The 17,521-nt window shown below is 33.4% G+C and overlaps 1 protein-coding gene across 4 annotated transcripts; it reads right to left on the bottom strand.

Annotated features, from left to right (window-relative positions):
* Positions 1–1,105: 1,105 nt before the first annotated feature.
* On the bottom strand, positions 1,106–16,364 carry CLEC7A (C-type lectin domain containing 7A). 4 transcript variants are annotated; one of them, XM_066264036.1, is made up of 6 exons: positions 16,183–16,364; positions 14,594–14,692; positions 12,144–12,287; positions 10,839–10,990; positions 8,933–9,051; positions 1,106–2,274 (listed from the first exon to the last, which is right to left on the bottom strand). In XM_066264036.1, exons 1-6 carry the CDS (start codon positions 16,283–16,285, stop codon positions 2,142–2,144), a joined length of 750 nt encoding a protein of 249 aa, XP_066120133.1. In that variant the 5' UTR covers positions 16,286–16,364; the 3' UTR covers positions 1,106–2,141. The 4 variants fall into 4 exon arrangements, with proteins under 4 accessions (XP_066120133.1, XP_066120141.1, XP_066120124.1 ...); XM_066264044.1 differs by lacking the exon at positions 8,933–9,051 and having other exon boundaries at positions 12,150–12,287; XM_066264027.1 differs by lacking the exon at positions 12,144–12,287.
* Positions 16,365–17,521: the final 1,157 nt, after the last annotated feature.

Here is a 17,521-nt window from a genome sequence, read left to right as displayed (position 1 = left end):
ATGATACTACATCAAACTCAAAATGGTATGCACAGAAAAAAAAATCAAGAAAATGAAAAGACAACTTGCAAATTGGAAGTTATTTTCTAATGATACACCTGAGAAAGGGTTAATATCCAAAATTTATTTTAAAAACTTAAACAACTTAACAACAAAAAGTAAACAATACAGTAAAAATCAGGCATAAGACCTGAATACAAACTTCTCCAAAGAAGACATACAGATGGCTAATAGACATCTGAACAGATGCTCAAAATCACTAACAACCAGAGAAATACAAATTAAAATTATCATATCACAAATTAAAATTATCATATCACACCTATCAGAATGGCTATCATCAGTAATCAACAAACAACATGTTGGCGAGGATGCAGAAGAAAAGGAACCTTTGTACTCTGTTGATGGTGCAGCCACTATAGAAGACAGTACAAAGGATCCTCCAAAAATTAAAAATAGAACTTTCTTATGACCCAACAATTCTACTGTAGGGTATTTATTCAAAAAAGTCCAATGCATTAATTCAAAAAGTTATGTGCACCCTTATGAATATTGCAACATTTTTATTTTATTTTTTTTACAGAGACAGAGAGCGAGTCAGAGAGAGGGATAGACAGGAACAGACAGACAGGAACGAAGAGAGATGAGAAGCATCAATCATTAGTTTTTCATTGTGTGTTGCAACACCTTAGTTGTTCATTGATTGCTTTCTCATATGTGCCTTGACCACGGGCCTTCAGCAGACCAAGTAACACCTTGCTGGAGCCAGCGACCTTGGGTTCAAGCTGGTGGGCTTTTTTTGCTCAAATCAGATGAGCCCACACTCAAGCTGGCGACCTCGGGGTCTCGAACCTGGGTCCTCTGCATCCCAGTCCGACGCTCATCCACTGCGCCACCACCTGGTCAGGCTGCAACATTATTTACAATAGCCAAAATATGGAAACAACCTAAGTGCTTATCAATATATGATTGGGTGAAGAAGCAATACATATATACAATGAATATTATTTGGCCATAAAAATATAAAATTTTATAATTTACAACAACATAGATGGATCTTGAGGGTATTGTGATAAGTGAAATAAGTCAGACAGAGAAAGCCAAATACCACATAATTTCATTTATATTTGTAATCTAAAGAACAAAATAAGCAAACAAACATAACAGAAACTGGCTTACATTGCCAGGTGGGAGGGGTGTTGACGGCCTGGGTGAAAAAGGTGAAGGATTCATAAGTACAAATTGATTATTACAAAACAGTCCGATAGTTGTTAAGTAAAGCGGAGGGAATATAGTCAATAATATTGTAATAACTATTTGTATGGTGTCAAGTGGGTAACTGAAATTATTGGTGGGATTCCTTCGTAAAGTATAAAAATATCTAATCACTATGCTGCCCTCCTGAAACTAATAAAAAATAATATTGAATGCCAACTGTAATTAAAAATTTGAATTTAAAAAAGTGACTAAACAACAACAAAAAAGGAAAAAGCTCTCTTTTAAGAGTAGTTTTCCTACAGTTTCACATTATAGATCTTATTATAGATGTGGAAGAACTTTTTTCTGGGCTATTTAATTAAGGAAAAAAAGATGGAGTTGCTGTTTTTTATGGTGCTTTTGATCACAATTATGACCATATTGTTGAATAAAAAAATAAAATAGCTCTGATTATAGTGAAGCTATTTTTTATTTCTTCATTTAACTACTCAGAATTCTATGTGACTTTTCCCTGTGTCTGATGCTCAAAGTGGAGGAACATCACGAAAACACACCATGTGTACTCCTGTGGTACTTTCTAAGGACAAAAATGACTCTGGCAGAGACAGAAATTAAGATCTCCTTGAAACACCAAGGAATTGTGGTTAATGCCAAGTTGGTCATAGAATAAAAATTCAAATTCTGCTGCCCTGACTCCATTTCTAGGTCTCTGTTAATTAGAATATAATACTGAATTACCAATCAAATTAATGTGCAGAAATCACAGTCTTTCTATCCTATTTCTCAGCTAAAGGTAAAGTTGGCTGAACTCTTTTGATATTTTTAACATTTATCTTTACCTCAAATACCTTTCTTGTTTTTCTTTCTACCTTCCTTACTACCTTATATACTTCTCTTGCTCCTCCCATGTCAATACCCCATCATTATATAGACGGCTTCTTCTCACAAATACTATATGAGGGTACATTGCAAAGCTGGTCATAAAATATTGACATATGAATCCATACACAGTTGTGAGGTGAGGCTTTCTGGGGCATTGTGGTTTTTATTTGAAACCTGTTAAAAGAAATAAAATAAGGTAATTAGAACAAACATAAAGGATACACAATGCTGAAATAAATCAGTGAGGAAATTAGTAAACAAAAGTTTCTGACATGTCTACATTATTGGAAAAAAAAAGACTTGAATTTAGATTGTATTAGTTCTCAAGTGGTAATAGTATATATCCTTCATTATTAAGGCATTACCAAGGCTGAAGACTTTTTAAATTGAATTTCTTGGAATGACATTGGTTAACAAAACCATACATGCTTCAAGTGCACAACTCTGTAACACATAATCTATATATTGCATCAAGTCAAATCTCTTTCTGCTACTTTTTTTTTTAGATTTTATTTATTCGTTATAGAGAGGGGAGAGAGAGAGAGAGAGAGAGAGAGAGAGAGAGAGAAGGGGGGAGGAGCAGGAAGCATCAATTCCCATATGTGCCTTGACCAGGCAAGCCCAGGGTTTTGAACCAACAACCTCAGCGTTTCCAGGTTGACGCTTTATCCACTGTGCCACCACAGGTCAGGCTCTGCTACCATGTATCCTCTTTTTTCACTCTTCTACCTCTCCCACCTCCTTCTCTTTCTGGCAAGCACCATATTATCGTCTGTGTCTGCTTTTTCCTTTCTTTCTTTCTCTCTTTCTTTCTCTTTCTTTCTTTCTTTCTTTCTTTCTTTCTTTCTTTCTTTCTTTCTTTCTTTCTTTTTTTGCTTAATCCCTTTAATGTTTTAACCAGCCCCCAAACCCTCCTCCCCTCTGACAACTGTCAGTCTGTTCTCTGTATCTATGAGTCTGTTTTTATTTTGTTAATTTTTTTGTTCATTAGATTTTAGATATATGTGAAATGACATGGTACTTGTGTTTCTTTGACCGGCTTGTTTCACTATAAGTGAAACTCTCCAGGTCCATCCTTGTAGTCAAAAAGGTTAAGATTTCCTTCTTTTTTATGGTTGAGTAGTATTCCATTGTGTAAATGTACCACATTTTTTTATCCCTTTACTTACTGATGAGCACTTAGGCTGCTTATGTTTTTAAGAAATACTACTAGTTGCATAAAAATTAAATAGAGTTTCTGACAAAAAAAAAAGCCCCACTTAATATTCTATGAACAACAGTTCTTTGCATATCTTTCAAACTCACTTAGAAGTATATTTATGAAATAGAATAACAAGTTAGTGGAATCATTATTAGGTATACTAGTGAGTGGAACAAGTAAAAGAGTTATTGCTGAAAGGGATCTAGAACTAAATGAAGAATCTGAGATATCAAAGGTTGTTTAAAGAAAGGGTAAGTCCTGGCCAGATAGTGCACCTGGTTGGAGCATTGTGCCATAGTGCAGAAGTTGCTGGTTTGATCTCTGGTCAGGACACATATAGGAACAGCTCAATGGTCCTATCTCTCTGTCTCTCTTTAAAACAAAAGGCAAAAATTCCTATATAATTCAATGTATCCTGAAGGCAGAATTGTATTAGAATATAATGTCAGACAATTTCAATAACTACCATGTGTAAGTGGAAGCATGGCTCTGCTCTATTCACTTTTCAGTCTCATGAAGGAGCAGTGTTAGTTAAGCTCAAAAACCATCACTGAGTCTTGGAGTAAAAGCTATAGTCTGATATTCTTCATCTTGTATATCTATCTCTTCTTGGCCCTGAGCTTGGAGGATAGAGAAAATTCTTTTGTAAAAAAGACTAGGACAAGGGCATGAAACAATTTTAATCCAATTTTTAGGGAGAATTCTCACCAAAAGTTCTCTAAAACTTTCCTTGATATCCAAGAACTTTTTGCTTGTTTGTTTGTTTGTTTTTGTATATGGACAAAACTAGATTAAATTAGAGCCAAGGCATAGAAACATATCAAAATATTAATATGGTCCCACTCTTGTGATTTCTGAAAGGGCACGGTATTTCTCATATATCTAGACAGGCAAGGGAGAAAAATAAAAAATAAACAAATGGGACTACCTTAAACTAAACAAGTTTTTGTACATCAAAGGAAACCATCAAGAAAACAAGAAGATAACCTACTGAACACAGGAGGTCCAGACCCAGAATATGAATCTGATGATGTTGTGGGATCTCAAAGAAACCACAAGGAGGACCAGATGGAGCAGACATACTTTCTATTACTTCCATACAGAGGCAGCACTGATAGCAGCCAGTTAGTAAAAGTTCAGCACCCTGCTGGGTGGGCTTGTGGTTAAATAACTAAGCCCTAGTTAGCTATTCTAGTTTCTGTCAACATGCAAGCGAAAGGTAAGCAGGGGGTAAAGGGAAGGGTATACACTGCCCTGTGTGTCCCTCCTTGATACATATCTGGTGTCTCAGTTCTATTGCTCTTAGTAAAATCTTAGAAACATTTTTACTACTCTTTATCTCATGTCCTGAGGTCAAGATACTGCGCCCTGTGGCTGAGAATGGGGAAGGGCCTCATCTAGCATCAAGCCTACACCTATAAAATGAGAGAAGATATTTGCCCATGATACATCTGATAAGGGGTTTACAGCCAAAATTCATAAATACTTTATATAATTTAAAAATAATTTTTTAAAAAATCCAAATAATACAATTAAAAAATTGTATTCAGCAGAAACCTGAATACAAATTTCTCCAAAGAGAACATACAGATGGCTAATCACTAACCATCAAAGAAATGCAAATTAAAACCACCATGAAATATCACCTCACACCTGTCAAAATTGCTATCATTAATAATCAACAAATAACAAGTGTTGGTGAGGATATAGGAGAAAGGGAACCTTTGCACATTGTTGGTGGGAATGCAAATTGGTGCCACCACTATGGAAAAAAGTATGAAGCTTCCTTAAAAAAATAAAAACAGAAATATATTATCACCCAGCAATTCTGCTTCAGGGTATTTCTCTGAAGAATTTCAAAACACTAATTCAAAAAAATATATCCACCCCCATGTGCATTGCAGTGTTATTTACAATAGCCAAGATTTGGAAGCAACCTAAGTGTCATCATCAATGGATGACTAATCATGGAGGAGTGATACATATATACAATGGAATATTACTCAGACACAAAAAAGAAGAAGAATGAAATCTTCTTCAATTTGTGACAACATGGGTAGATCTTGAGGGTATTATGATAAGTAAAATAAGTCAGACTGAGAAGGAGAAATACCATATAATTTCACTTATATGTATAATCTAAAGAACAAAATAAACAAACAAAACAGAAATAGGCTCATAAACACAGAGAACAGACTGACAGTTGCCAGATGAGAGGAGTACTGAAGGCCTGGGTAAAAAAGGTGAAGAAATTATAAAGTATAAATTGGTAGTCAATAATATTATAATAATTATGTATGGTGCTAAGTGGGTACTAGAACTATTGGCAGGATCACTTCACAAAGTATATAAATGTCTAACTAACCACTATGCTGTAACTAATAGGAAATAATATTGAATGTCAAAATAAAAAATAAAAGGTTTTTTACTCTATGTAACAAAAAAAGAGAAAGAGTTCATTGGTCAGATGTTAAAACAGCAAAAGAAAACAAGACAAAAAAGGGTTATAGAAATGTAAGATATATATATTTTGTCAAGATGTTTGTTAATAAATTTGCTGTGCTTGTGCTAGTGGAAGGTAAAATAGTTAAATAGTATTAAAATCAAAATGTGATCATAATTAGCAGTTTGTCCTAGTCTTACCCAATGGTGCCTGCCAGAGAACATGAAAAGCCATTGTGTAAACTTCAGATTAATTCTACAAACATTTAAGACATAATGTTAAGCACACTATAAAAAATAATCATCATATATAACAATAAATCAACATGAATGAAAAACAGAAAAAAATATAGTAGAAACAGACACACATGAGTATAAAACAGAATTATCAAACACAAACGTCAAACAACTATACTCTGTATGTTTGGAATAAAAGGACAGTATTGCAAATTATGAAAGAAAGCTAGAAATTATAAATAGTGACATGGTAGCTTCTAGAAAGAACTAAAGTATAATTACAGAACTGAAAATTTTACTAAACAAAACTTAAAACTTGAAGGATATTTTTAACAGCAGAATAGCAACAGATAAGAAAAAATTAATGAACTGAAAAATATATTAGAAGTAAATCAATAGATTAAAACAAAAAAAGATCAATCATACAGAAAAAAAGCAAGGAAGACATAAAATATTGTGAATGGTTCTACAATATGTGTATCTGGGATCCAAGAAGAAGGGAAGAAAGATAGGGAAGGAAAATCATTTGAAGCAAGTATACCTGCGTATTTTCCAAATCTGAAAAGAGACATCAGATTTAAAACATTCATTACTTCCAAATAGTTGACCTTTACAAGCAATAATAAAAAAAATAGAACACATATCTTTGAATGACTGAGAAGGAAAAAGCTACAAATGTCTAACTTTATACTCAAAGAAAATATTTTTTATAAAAGTTGAAATAGAAGTTTTAGACACAGAATTCAACTGTAAAATTTCAACTCTAAAAGAAATACTAATGAGTATTCTTTAAGTCTAAGAAAAATTACTTAAAATGGAAGTTAGGACAGGCAGAAAGGAATAAGAAGCAATGAAAACCACAAATATGTGGGACTATCTAGATGAACTGACTTCATAAACCTATATGTCTAAGTCTATATACATCTAATAATATGGCTTCACATCAATTAAAATGTTTGCAGAATTGTAAGTAGAATTGCAATGGACGATTTTAATATAATTCTCTAAGTATGGGAAGCAGAAGCAAAGAAAAATCAGAGAACTTCCATCACTCTGAGTATGTTTTCTGACCACAATGGAATTAAGCTGAAACTTAAAACAAAAAGATAACTATAAATACACAGAAATAAATTAAGAAATACATTTTGAAGTAACTCATAAGTCAGAGAACAAATCATAATGAAAAATAAGAAGTATTTCAAACTGAATGACAAAAATACATTAAAATTATAACCTTAAATGTACATATTTGAGAAAAAGAAAGGTTGAATCACAGGAGTTAAACATTTATAAAAAATGTTAGAGACAGAAAAGCAAATTCAAAACAAAAAAATTGGGTAGAAAAAACTAATAAAGATGATAATTGAAAATAATGAAAGAAGAATTTAAAAGACATAGGGAGAGGAGAGAAAGAACCAAAAAAGTCAAAACTTCTTTCTCTAAAAGACTAATTAAATTGGAAAACAAACCCACTGAGATTGATTGGGGGATGGTGGGGGGAGAAACAGTTATTTACATACATATATACACCCCCAATAATAGAAACTTAAAAGGGAAATATAATTTTATATTCTGCAGATATTAATAATAAAATGATGACTGGCAGTGAGGAAGATTTCAACACTTTGTGATGATTAATTTTATGTGTCAGCTTGACTGGCCATACTCATATTAAATCATTGTTTCTGAGTGTTGATGAGAGTAATTCTGGATGAAATTAGTGTTTGAATCAGTGGAGAGTAGACTGCTTTCTCCAATATGTGTGGTCATCATCCAATCCACTGAGAGCCTAAATATACTGCTCACAAAAAAATAGAGGATATTTCAAAATGAATATGAAGCTATAAAATATTCCCTAATTTTTGTGAGCAGTGTAGAACAAAAAGGATGGAAGAACCCCTCCCTTTTCTCCTGTTTCAATCTGTGAACTAAGACAGCTCAGCTCAGCCCATTATTTCCTGCCCTACCACCAGGTTTTCCACCATCAGTTCCCTTCATTCTCAGCCCTTTATACTTGCACAGGCTTTCTTGGATCTCAAGCTTTCAGGAGGCTGATCATGGGACTTCTTTTCCATAACTGTATGGGTCAATTCCTCCTAATAGATCTCCATATATGAATTCTTTCTCATTGTATGTGCATTAGGGATCTCCAGAGAAGATCTATATAGGTCCATATAGATCTATTGATTCTATTTCTCTGGAGAACCCTGATTAATACATACACAATGAAGAAGAATTTGTAATCAAGTGTGAAATCTATTCATTCTTATATGTGCCCTGACCAGGGAACGAACCTGAGACTTTGGAGTATAGGGACAATGCTCTAACCAACTAAGCTACCTGGTCATGGCTGAAATATGTTGAAAAGAACTTTATAAAATATAAAATGCAGTTGCTTTTAAAATTAATGATAATAGTATGTATTACATGTATGCTATGCGCAAGACACTATGCTAACTGATTTGACTTTTCCTTCCTTTATTTAAAAATTCTGAGAGGTAGTTACTATTTTTATTATTATTTACAGATGAAGAAAGAAGGTACCTGATAGACTAAGCAATTTATCTGATTTCACACGTGAGTGCAAGTCGTTGATTAAAGCTAAAACATGACTCCAAAGCCCATGCTCATAACCTCAGTTTTACACTAACCAACAGTGACTGTTTCTTACTGAACAACTTTAAACAGATGGCAGATACTCTTCTGGTAAGAAAGCTGAGGGAACACTTGTGTTGATAGCACTAAATGGTTACTCAGCTTTTTTTGAACATCAAGTTCTCTCCTACCCTCTTCTTTTCTTTTTTTCCTGGCTCACTGTTTCTTTCTCTTTATCATTATTCATGGTTCTCTTCGTTTTTCTTAAAGATGATCAACAAATCATATTTTTAACTGCTTGACATACTCTTCCCTTTTTGAAAAAGGGTATAAGTCATTGTCTCTCTAGATACTTACAAGTCAGAAGAGAATATTGAGCCATCCTCCCAGGACCAATACCCATTAGTGTGAGGGCGAGAGAGCCCTATCCAAAATGAATGATGAGGTTGGGAAGACAGTTGCTGTATTATAAATTCCTGTAGGGAAACAAATATAAATACCATCAAAAGGAGAGAGAGAGATAAATAGATGATAGAGAGGTAAAGATGGAGAAAAAACAAAAAAAAAGACTCTTATAGACATTGAGAAAGAGACAAATTGAATGACCTTCGTGAAGGATGCATACCTACATTGGCATCAACCTCATGAGAAGTGACAACTTTTTTTGAATGTCACTGACATTCAAAATGACATTCAATATGTCACAAAAAGCATATTTCATTTCTTCACAGTCATTATTGTTTAATTTTCTATGAAGAATATATCCATAATGTCAAAATTGTACTACCTCCATTCAATCTACCTGACCAAATCTAAGGACAAGTCTCCTAAGTAATTTTCATGAATGATGATCATTATTTTTTCCTCAAATGGAAAATATAAATTTATACTGTTCACAAAAATTAGGGGATATTTCAAAATAAATATGAAGCAATAAAAAAAAAAGCATTTGATTTTTTTATTAAACAAGAACATCAGAAAAACAAATAATAAGTCAAAGAAAGTTGTTCAATTATGCAAATGAGTTATAAAACCAACTTTTATTTCATTAGTTAAAATGCACTATACAAAAGACTGAAAGGACTGGAGTATCTGCACAGTGCCTGATCTAATTTTTGTGAGCAATGTATAAAACCTTTGACAAGAAATGCTTCTCAGAGCCTAACTGGTGTTGGCACAGTGGATAGGACATAGATCTGAGATGCTGAGGTCACAGGTTTGAAACTTTGAGGTCACCAGCTTGAGCCCAAGGTCATTGGCTTGAGCAGGGGGTCGCTGACTCAGTTGGAGCCCAGGGGTCAAGGCATGTATGAGAAGCAATCAATGAATGACTAAATTGCTGCAACTACAACTTGATGCTTCTTATCTCTTTTTCTCTCTCTCCCTCTCTCGCTAAAATAAAAAATAGAATACAAAGAAATGCTTCTCAGATGACATTTGAATTGTTGACAAATATAGCACATATAGGGGCAAATACAATAAAGTCTAAAAGGCAGACTTCCCGTCCCTTTCTTTTTCTTTCCGATACATATACTTTCATTAATTCCCATGTAAACTACAACTGTTGGGTAACACAAAACAGAAACAAAAAAATTGATAATAATGAAAATTAATGAAGGAATTATAAATTGTTTAGATATATGTTAATCTTTCTTATAGCCCATCTAAGTCTAGCCTTCATTCATGATGCGTTATAAGTCCCATCTTTTCTGTAAAATGTTTTATGTCCACAGAGACTTCTCTCTGACTTCCTATCATATTTGTTGCTGATACCAAATATTTCATTTTAAATAGCTGTTGTTTCTTTTTTCTTACAAATTATGTAAGCATTTTAATATCAAGTTTACTTTTTAAACTTTTTTTGCCTTTTCTAGTATCTGTAAAAAGTAAATGATTTATAAATGTATATTGCCATTGCTGCTATTTTTCTTCATAATGACAATGAGGAAGAATGGTTTATCACCAAATTTAAAAATTGAAATCCAAACTCACGGAAATGATTTGTGGTCTGATTATTACAGTCATGCAAACTTGCAGTGTATTTAAAAGGGTTTGTTTTAAAATACAATGTGCTTATTTTTTTATATTAACTAATTAAAAATAAAAATATATATTATAAACATTACCCACTTAATGCATGTTATAATTATGAAGAATATTAAAAATTATATTTTCTTAGGGAAGATTATCATTACCTGGAATCTACCTCTATTTTTCTGCTCAATATAGACCACAGACGATTAGAACTGAAATCTACACTTACCAACTCTTTTGAACTATCTATCTTCAGGAGATTAGAGCCCAGTTGAGAGCATTGTTTTTTACTTCCATTCCAGGAACTTAAGGATGTGCTCAATAGATAACAGCTATTCTCATGTTTAATCCAGCTATGGGGACAGGAGCCGGAAAGAACTCCTAAAAATAAAAGATAAATACAATGTGGTTCATATCATACCATTTTACTTTTCCAGTGCAAGTACCATCCATCCTGAGGATACAATAAATAATTAATGAATTGCCATTCAAATATTTCATTTTTAATTCACACTATAAGAATATAGCTTTACAAAAGAACCCACGTTAAGATGTCCTCATTCATTTAAAATTAAAAAATAAATTAACTATAAAAGTGTTTTAGACAGTCATGCTTCCTTTCCTTCTTGTCTATCATTCCTTCAAATTCAGCCCAGAGCTCCCTGCTTCTTAACACTTGAAATACATCAACTAAAAATCAATCATTGAAATATATAGTAATTTTGTGTAAACTTACTTTACAGGTGTGAAATTCATTTTAGAAGGCAATTTTCAAAATGAGAAAAATATAAGAATTATTCAAATTACAGAGTATTTCTTTTCCTGTATTATTAGCTACTTGATAATAATTTTTAAATGAACTAATTTTTTAAATTAACTAATTAAAAAGAAAAGCATATATTATAAACATTACCCATGAAGGGAGTATGAGTCCAGAGATGGAAAATTGAAGTCAGAATGCTGTCATAGTCAATTACAATGCAATTAGAAGATCAAGTATATATCAAGTTGTAGTAAAATCAGTGAAATTGCATGATTAAAGAAAAACAAATTTAACTAGAGTGTTCAGGAACATATCTATTAGATCTATCTCTTGTACACGTGTGTAATTTAGCCTCTTAAGTATTATCATTGTTCTTTCTTTCCTTTATCTTTTCCTTTCTTCCTTTCTGATGTGCTATTTCTTATTCTTATTTCACTTTAAAATGTCAGTTCCCTAAGGGCAGAGAACATATTTCCTATTATACAGTGTCCTATAAGCCTAAACACATAGACAGGGCTAAGTTAGTTACTGATTTAAAAAAATAATCCAACTGAGAACTAACTGTTCAGCCAAGTGCATGGGGTATTTTTGATATTACTTCATTATATATATGACAGGGTATTATTCAACTGAAGTAATACTGATGCGTGCTTTCTTTGAATGCACAATCACTGCATGTAAAAGCATTCTCTTCACACCCTCCCACCTCAGGCCATAACATCAATAATTAACCCTCTTGAATCAAGAATTCCATTAGTTCTTTAATTCTGCCCTTGCCTGTGGTTGCGATAGCCTTGGTAGGAGCCATATTCTCTTCTAAAGATGAATGTGTGGGATGACTGTGGTTCTTTCTATTTCTTGATGAAAAATTGTCATTCTTCAATGGGTTGCTTCCTGAATTGAATCGCCAAATACCTTCAGATATTGACAACAATGTTAGTGACAAAAAGGTCATTCTACTGCTTGAAAATTAAAATTCCAAAACCCATATTTTGTTTATAATTTAAACAAAGACTAATTTAAAAGACTCTATGCACTCCTGTGTTCACTGCAGTGTTATTTACAATAGCTAAGATATGGAAGCAACCCAGGTAACAGTAGACAAGTGGATAAAAATGTTTTGGTACATATATACAATGAAATATTACTCGGCCATAAAAAAAATAAAATCTGGCCCAGGCTGGGTGGCTAGGTGGATAGAGTGTGGACCTGGAAAGCCAGAGGTCACAAGTTTAACCCCCAGTCAGGGCATGTACAAGAAACAATCAGTGAGTACACAACTAAATGGAACAACGGAAGTCAATGCAAAACATCTTTTTAAAAATCTTAAAATCTTAAAAATTATGCTGAGTGAAATAAGTCAGAAAGACAAATACCATGCAATTTCACTTATGTATGGAATCTAAAGAATGAAATAAACAAACAAAAACACATTTGATACAGAGAACAGACTGATAATTGCCAGTGGGAGGGAGTATAAAAAGTGAAGGGACTAAATAATATAAAGAGATAGATTTTTGAGTAATAATAAAGAGATAACACATTGCTGATGGAGAGGTAAAAATAGGTAGATGATAGAAAAATAGATAAAATAGATGATAGATATATTAAATAAGTGGAGAAAAAGAGATAACTTCCCTGAAGGTGTTATAGTAAAGTAAATAAAAGAGAGAAGAAGGAAGGAAGGAAGGAAGGAAGGAAGGAAGGAAGGAAGGAAGGAAGGAAGGAAGGAAGGAAGGAAGGAAGGAAGGAAGGAAGGAAGGAAGGAAAAGAAAGAAAGAAAGAAAGAAAGAAAGAAAGAAAGAAAGAAAGAAAGAAAAGAAAGGAAGGAAGGAAGGAAGGAAGGAGGAAGGAAGGAAGGAAGGAAGGAAGGAAGGAAGGAAGGAAGGAAGGAAGGAAGGAAGGAAGGGAGGGAGGGAGGGAGGGAGGGAGGGAGGGAGGGAGGGAGGGAGAGAGAGAGAGGGAGGGAGGGAGGAAGGAAGGAAGGAAGGAAGGAAGGAAGGAAGGAAGGAAGGAAGGAAGGAAGAAAGAAAGAAAGAAAGAAAGAAAGAAAGAAAGAAAGAAAGAAAGAAAGAAAGAAAGAAAGAAAGAAAGAAAGAAAGAAAGAAAGAAAGAAAGAATTAAGAAGAAAGAAGCCTGACCAGGCAGTGGTGCAGTGGAGCGTCGGACTGGGATGTGGAGGACCCGGGTTCGAGACCCCGAGGTCGCCAGCTTGAGTGTGGGCTCATTGGATTTCAGCAAGGCTTACCAGCTTGAGCCCAAGGTCACTGGCTCGAGCAAAGGGCCACTCAGTCTGCTGTAGCCCCCCGATCAAGACACAAATGAGAAATCAATCAACGGACAACTAAGAACCACAATGAAGAATTGATGTTTCTCATCTTTCTCCCTTCCTGTCTGTCTGTCCCTATCTGTCCCTCTCTCTGACTCTCTTTGTCTCTGTCACAAAAAAAAAAGAAGAAGAGGAAGAAGACAGCAAGAAGCAAATAGAATAAAATCAATTGGAGCCATGATAGATTTAAAATAGTAATAAATCTTCTCTTTCTTCTGTATGTTAAAAATGAAAGTTTCTTGAGAATCTGCCAAGTAAGTACCTGCAACATACTGTACTCAATAAACATCTGAATAATAAAGGAATCTAATAAAGACTCTCTGAAGGCAAAATAATACTTTATTGACAATAGAATGCACGAGATATATAATCTAAGAAAATGTATTCAGTCATTATAAAATATCTACTTAATAAGTGCCTCAGGTAATTTCTGGTATTATCCAACAGAGTTTAGATTAAAGATAAGTTATAATACATTTTTCTTAAATCATGAGACATAGTCTCATTAAGGAATTTATTTTATTAGAATGATAGCATCATTTTCTACTTTCTTCTCCACCTCCACTGGTTTTCTTATATTCATTTATCCTGGTAATTCCACAGTTTTGGAACCAGCTATTCAAGAAAGAATAGAGCAATGTAGTTCAGATTATGAGTTTTTTTAGACAGATTGCCTAAATTGCTATTTATGGTTCTACCACTAAGTGGTTTGTGATATTAAAGTAAAATATTCTCCATCTCTTACCTCCCTTATAAATAAAGTGAGAATTCAATAGGGTTAATATACAGATTAAATTAGATTATGCATGTCAAACTCTTAAGAGAGTATCTGGAACATTATAAATGCTTGTTAAATCTTCTATTGTTGTTCATCTTCCCCAACAATACTCACCCAGCGTACCCAGGACTACAGTTATCGCAAGTATTATGAAGCATAGGATTCCCAAAGTCACAGCAATGGAACGCCAAGAAGGAGATGCAGCACAAGGTCCTGGTGGAGCCAGAGGGAGCAGGGATTGAATAATGATGGATTGTGGAGCGCTTCAATTCTACAGATAATCAAAATCTGGCAAATTCTAAAGTGAACTATTAATCACTGATACCCATCTAATCTAGTATACCTTTTCACATTCTGGAACTATAATTTGAGCACTGTGCCTGGATAACTATGCACTCTTAATTTCAGTTCCACATTGATGTCTATAGGACATTACCAGGATTCCTGAAATCCCACTAATTCTTAGAAGAGACAGCTTAATGTAGGGGAAATAACACTGATTTACTAAGGGTGATCTTCCTTTTTTAAGTAGATATTGTATGACTTTTGGCAAATTACTTCCTTTGTTTTTCATTCCTCTTAATGAAAAATCAAACGATTATTGTGAGAATTAAATGAGCTAACACATAAAAAAGCATCTAGTTAAGAGACTACTAGCAGATTACAGGTAACTCACTGTTTGTCTGCACTTATACATAAACACACACATGCCTCCCTACTTCTTGCATCATCCAGTCTTTCCACTCTTCCCCAACATGTTGCCCAAGAAAAGAATTGTGTAAGTACAGAGAGCAAAATAATTGTGCAATGTGAGCAACTAGAAAATGAAAGAGAACAAATTCTGATGTCAAAACCTGTGAATAATCTCTATGTTGATAACAAGAACCTCATGTTAACATCACCATGCCAAGAACATAGTTTAGTCTTTGAGCATAAGCAGTAAGAGCATTTCAGAGAGTTGTCAAATAAGAGAACTAGGGTTATAGAAGAGACTAAATTGATTGTTCTAGGAAGAGGGAGATCTTTTAACTCTCCTCTCCATATTTTAGTTCTTTTACATTTTGTTTAAGACTCATGTCTTACTAATAGGACCTTTTCATTTAACACATATTTTTCTTCATTGGTATACAAAGAACTCCTCTTGTTTAAAAAAAAAAAATCTAACTCAAGCTCTTACTACACACACCAAAAATTAATCAGATTCAGGATTCTGAATCCTATAACTTCTGACTTCGCTTTGGCCTTTACTACGAAGTCATGTTTGTTTTCATCTCTCACCTAACTTTCATCTTTTTATTCTTTTCTTTCTTATTTCCAATATCCTGATGTGGTTTATGTATACACTTCTTTAAGTTTCCCTGAACTGTATTCTATAATTTACTTTTATCAAACAAGTCACTTTTATTGAAATCCTTCCATTTTTGCAATTCATTATACTTATTACTAGTTCCTCAGAGCTGACCTATTTCTATAGAACAGATATCATGTTTTCTGTCACCATCGTAATTTAAATACTAATAATTCATCAGTGAATGGTTGCCATGAGAAAAGTCTTAGTGCATTCAACTTATCTTCAGTGACTTCAGAAAACACTTAAAAATATATTAATAAAACCCCAACAAATCACAGGTCTATAAATTTCCTCCACTTAAGTGTTTTAGTTGATGAGAATGAAAATTTTGAAGGCAGAAAGAAAAAAATACCTTTCTCTGAGGGCACAGGTCTCCTGGTGATGCCTCGAGAGTTAAAGTCTAATTGAGTATATCCATCTTCATCCAAATTTTGTACCTCAGAACGGTATTCCATTGTTCTACTGAGCTCTTCAGTTGACACATTTGAGATCTCTTTCCTTCTAAGACAACTGCTTGTGGACAAAAGAGGATCTCTGAATGAAGTCATATGAGATATGCATTTATTAGACTTTAGCAAGTTGAGTTTAAGTAGTTCAACCAGTTATCCAAAAGCAGGAAATGAAAACTATGATGTAAGTTCCCATTTATACCTTTAGATCCTGTTTCTGAGAATGACTCAAGAAAATTATAAAGCAGTCTAATAGGTCTTTATTTCAGACCAAAAATAAAAAAAAATGAGAAGATTAATGTCTTATGATGCTTTTATTATTCTCACAAATAAATTTGACATAATTGACTTGGCTTATATAAACTGTTAAAAAAAATTGGGAATCTTAAGTTTATCATTATTTTGTTTTACTATACATTAATTCATTTATTCATATACGTGCTTATTCACTTATTCATGTATTCACTAAACATTGATTGAATGCCCACCTTTTCAAATGGCAGGAGCTGGGAATACAGGATAAATGAAGAAACTCTTTGTCGCAGAGAGGAAACCTATAGATAGGTAAATGAAAGATACCATAAAGAGGAACATTGTTGTAACAACACAGAGATTAAACAAATTTATTTAGGATTTGTCAGAGATTAATAATATAAAATAATAATTATTTATTGAACAATTACTATGAGCTAGGGATTAACCAGGGAACATGTGTTCTTATTCAATCTTGATTTTCCAACAAGTCTGGGTGGTAGGTATATTTCCTGTTTTTAAATAAAAAATATAAAACACAGAAATTTTAGTCCCTTGATCAGATTTAAGAAGCTAATATAAACATTGAAGCAAGAAATCAACCAAAATCTATTCTTGTAGCAAAGTTTATGATCTTTTCTGTTTTGCTACATTGCTTCCTCCACCATTTCATACATTATGGAGAATCCTGAGACTGAAATATTATGCTAAATATTTTATCTTTATTTCTCTATTTCAATTGTAAAACAAATAAATAAACAAAAAAACCCACTTATCATTGCTGGAAACTAAAGAGTTACCCAACCCATTTTCAAGACTTTGAAACAAGCAGAAAGAAGGAGGCATATGAATGACATTGGAGCAATGAAGAAAGATTTCCTTCAGTAACGCTTTTACAATGGCAAAGACCCAGCTTGAACTGAACTCAGCTTCCTCAAAACAAAAGACTAGAGACTTCTTCAAAGCTGATGTGTGCTAAGAAAAAGGCAC

Source organism: Saccopteryx bilineata, chromosome 1 (genome assembly GCF_036850765.1).
Source record: "Saccopteryx bilineata isolate mSacBil1 chromosome 1, mSacBil1_pri_phased_curated, whole genome shotgun sequence".
Classification (NCBI taxonomy): domain Eukaryota; kingdom Metazoa; phylum Chordata; class Mammalia; order Chiroptera; family Emballonuridae; genus Saccopteryx; species Saccopteryx bilineata.
Note: the sequence above shows the minus strand (reverse complement) of the source record. Positions and strands in the feature narration are given on the sequence as shown.

Coding starts and splice junctions, on each gene's coding strand:
- CLEC7A (XM_066264036.1), bottom strand. CDS start 16,285: ATGGAATACCGTTCTGAGGTACAAAATTTGGATGAAGATGGATATACT. Junction 12,288..14,593: donor TGTAGTCCTGGGTACGCTGG/GTGAGTATTGTT, acceptor CAATATCTGAAG/GTATTTGGCGATTCAATTCA. Junction 10,991..12,143: donor TATCGCAACCACAGGCAAGG/GCAGAATTAAAG, acceptor TTTTATTTTTAG/GAGTTCTTTCCGGCTCCTGT.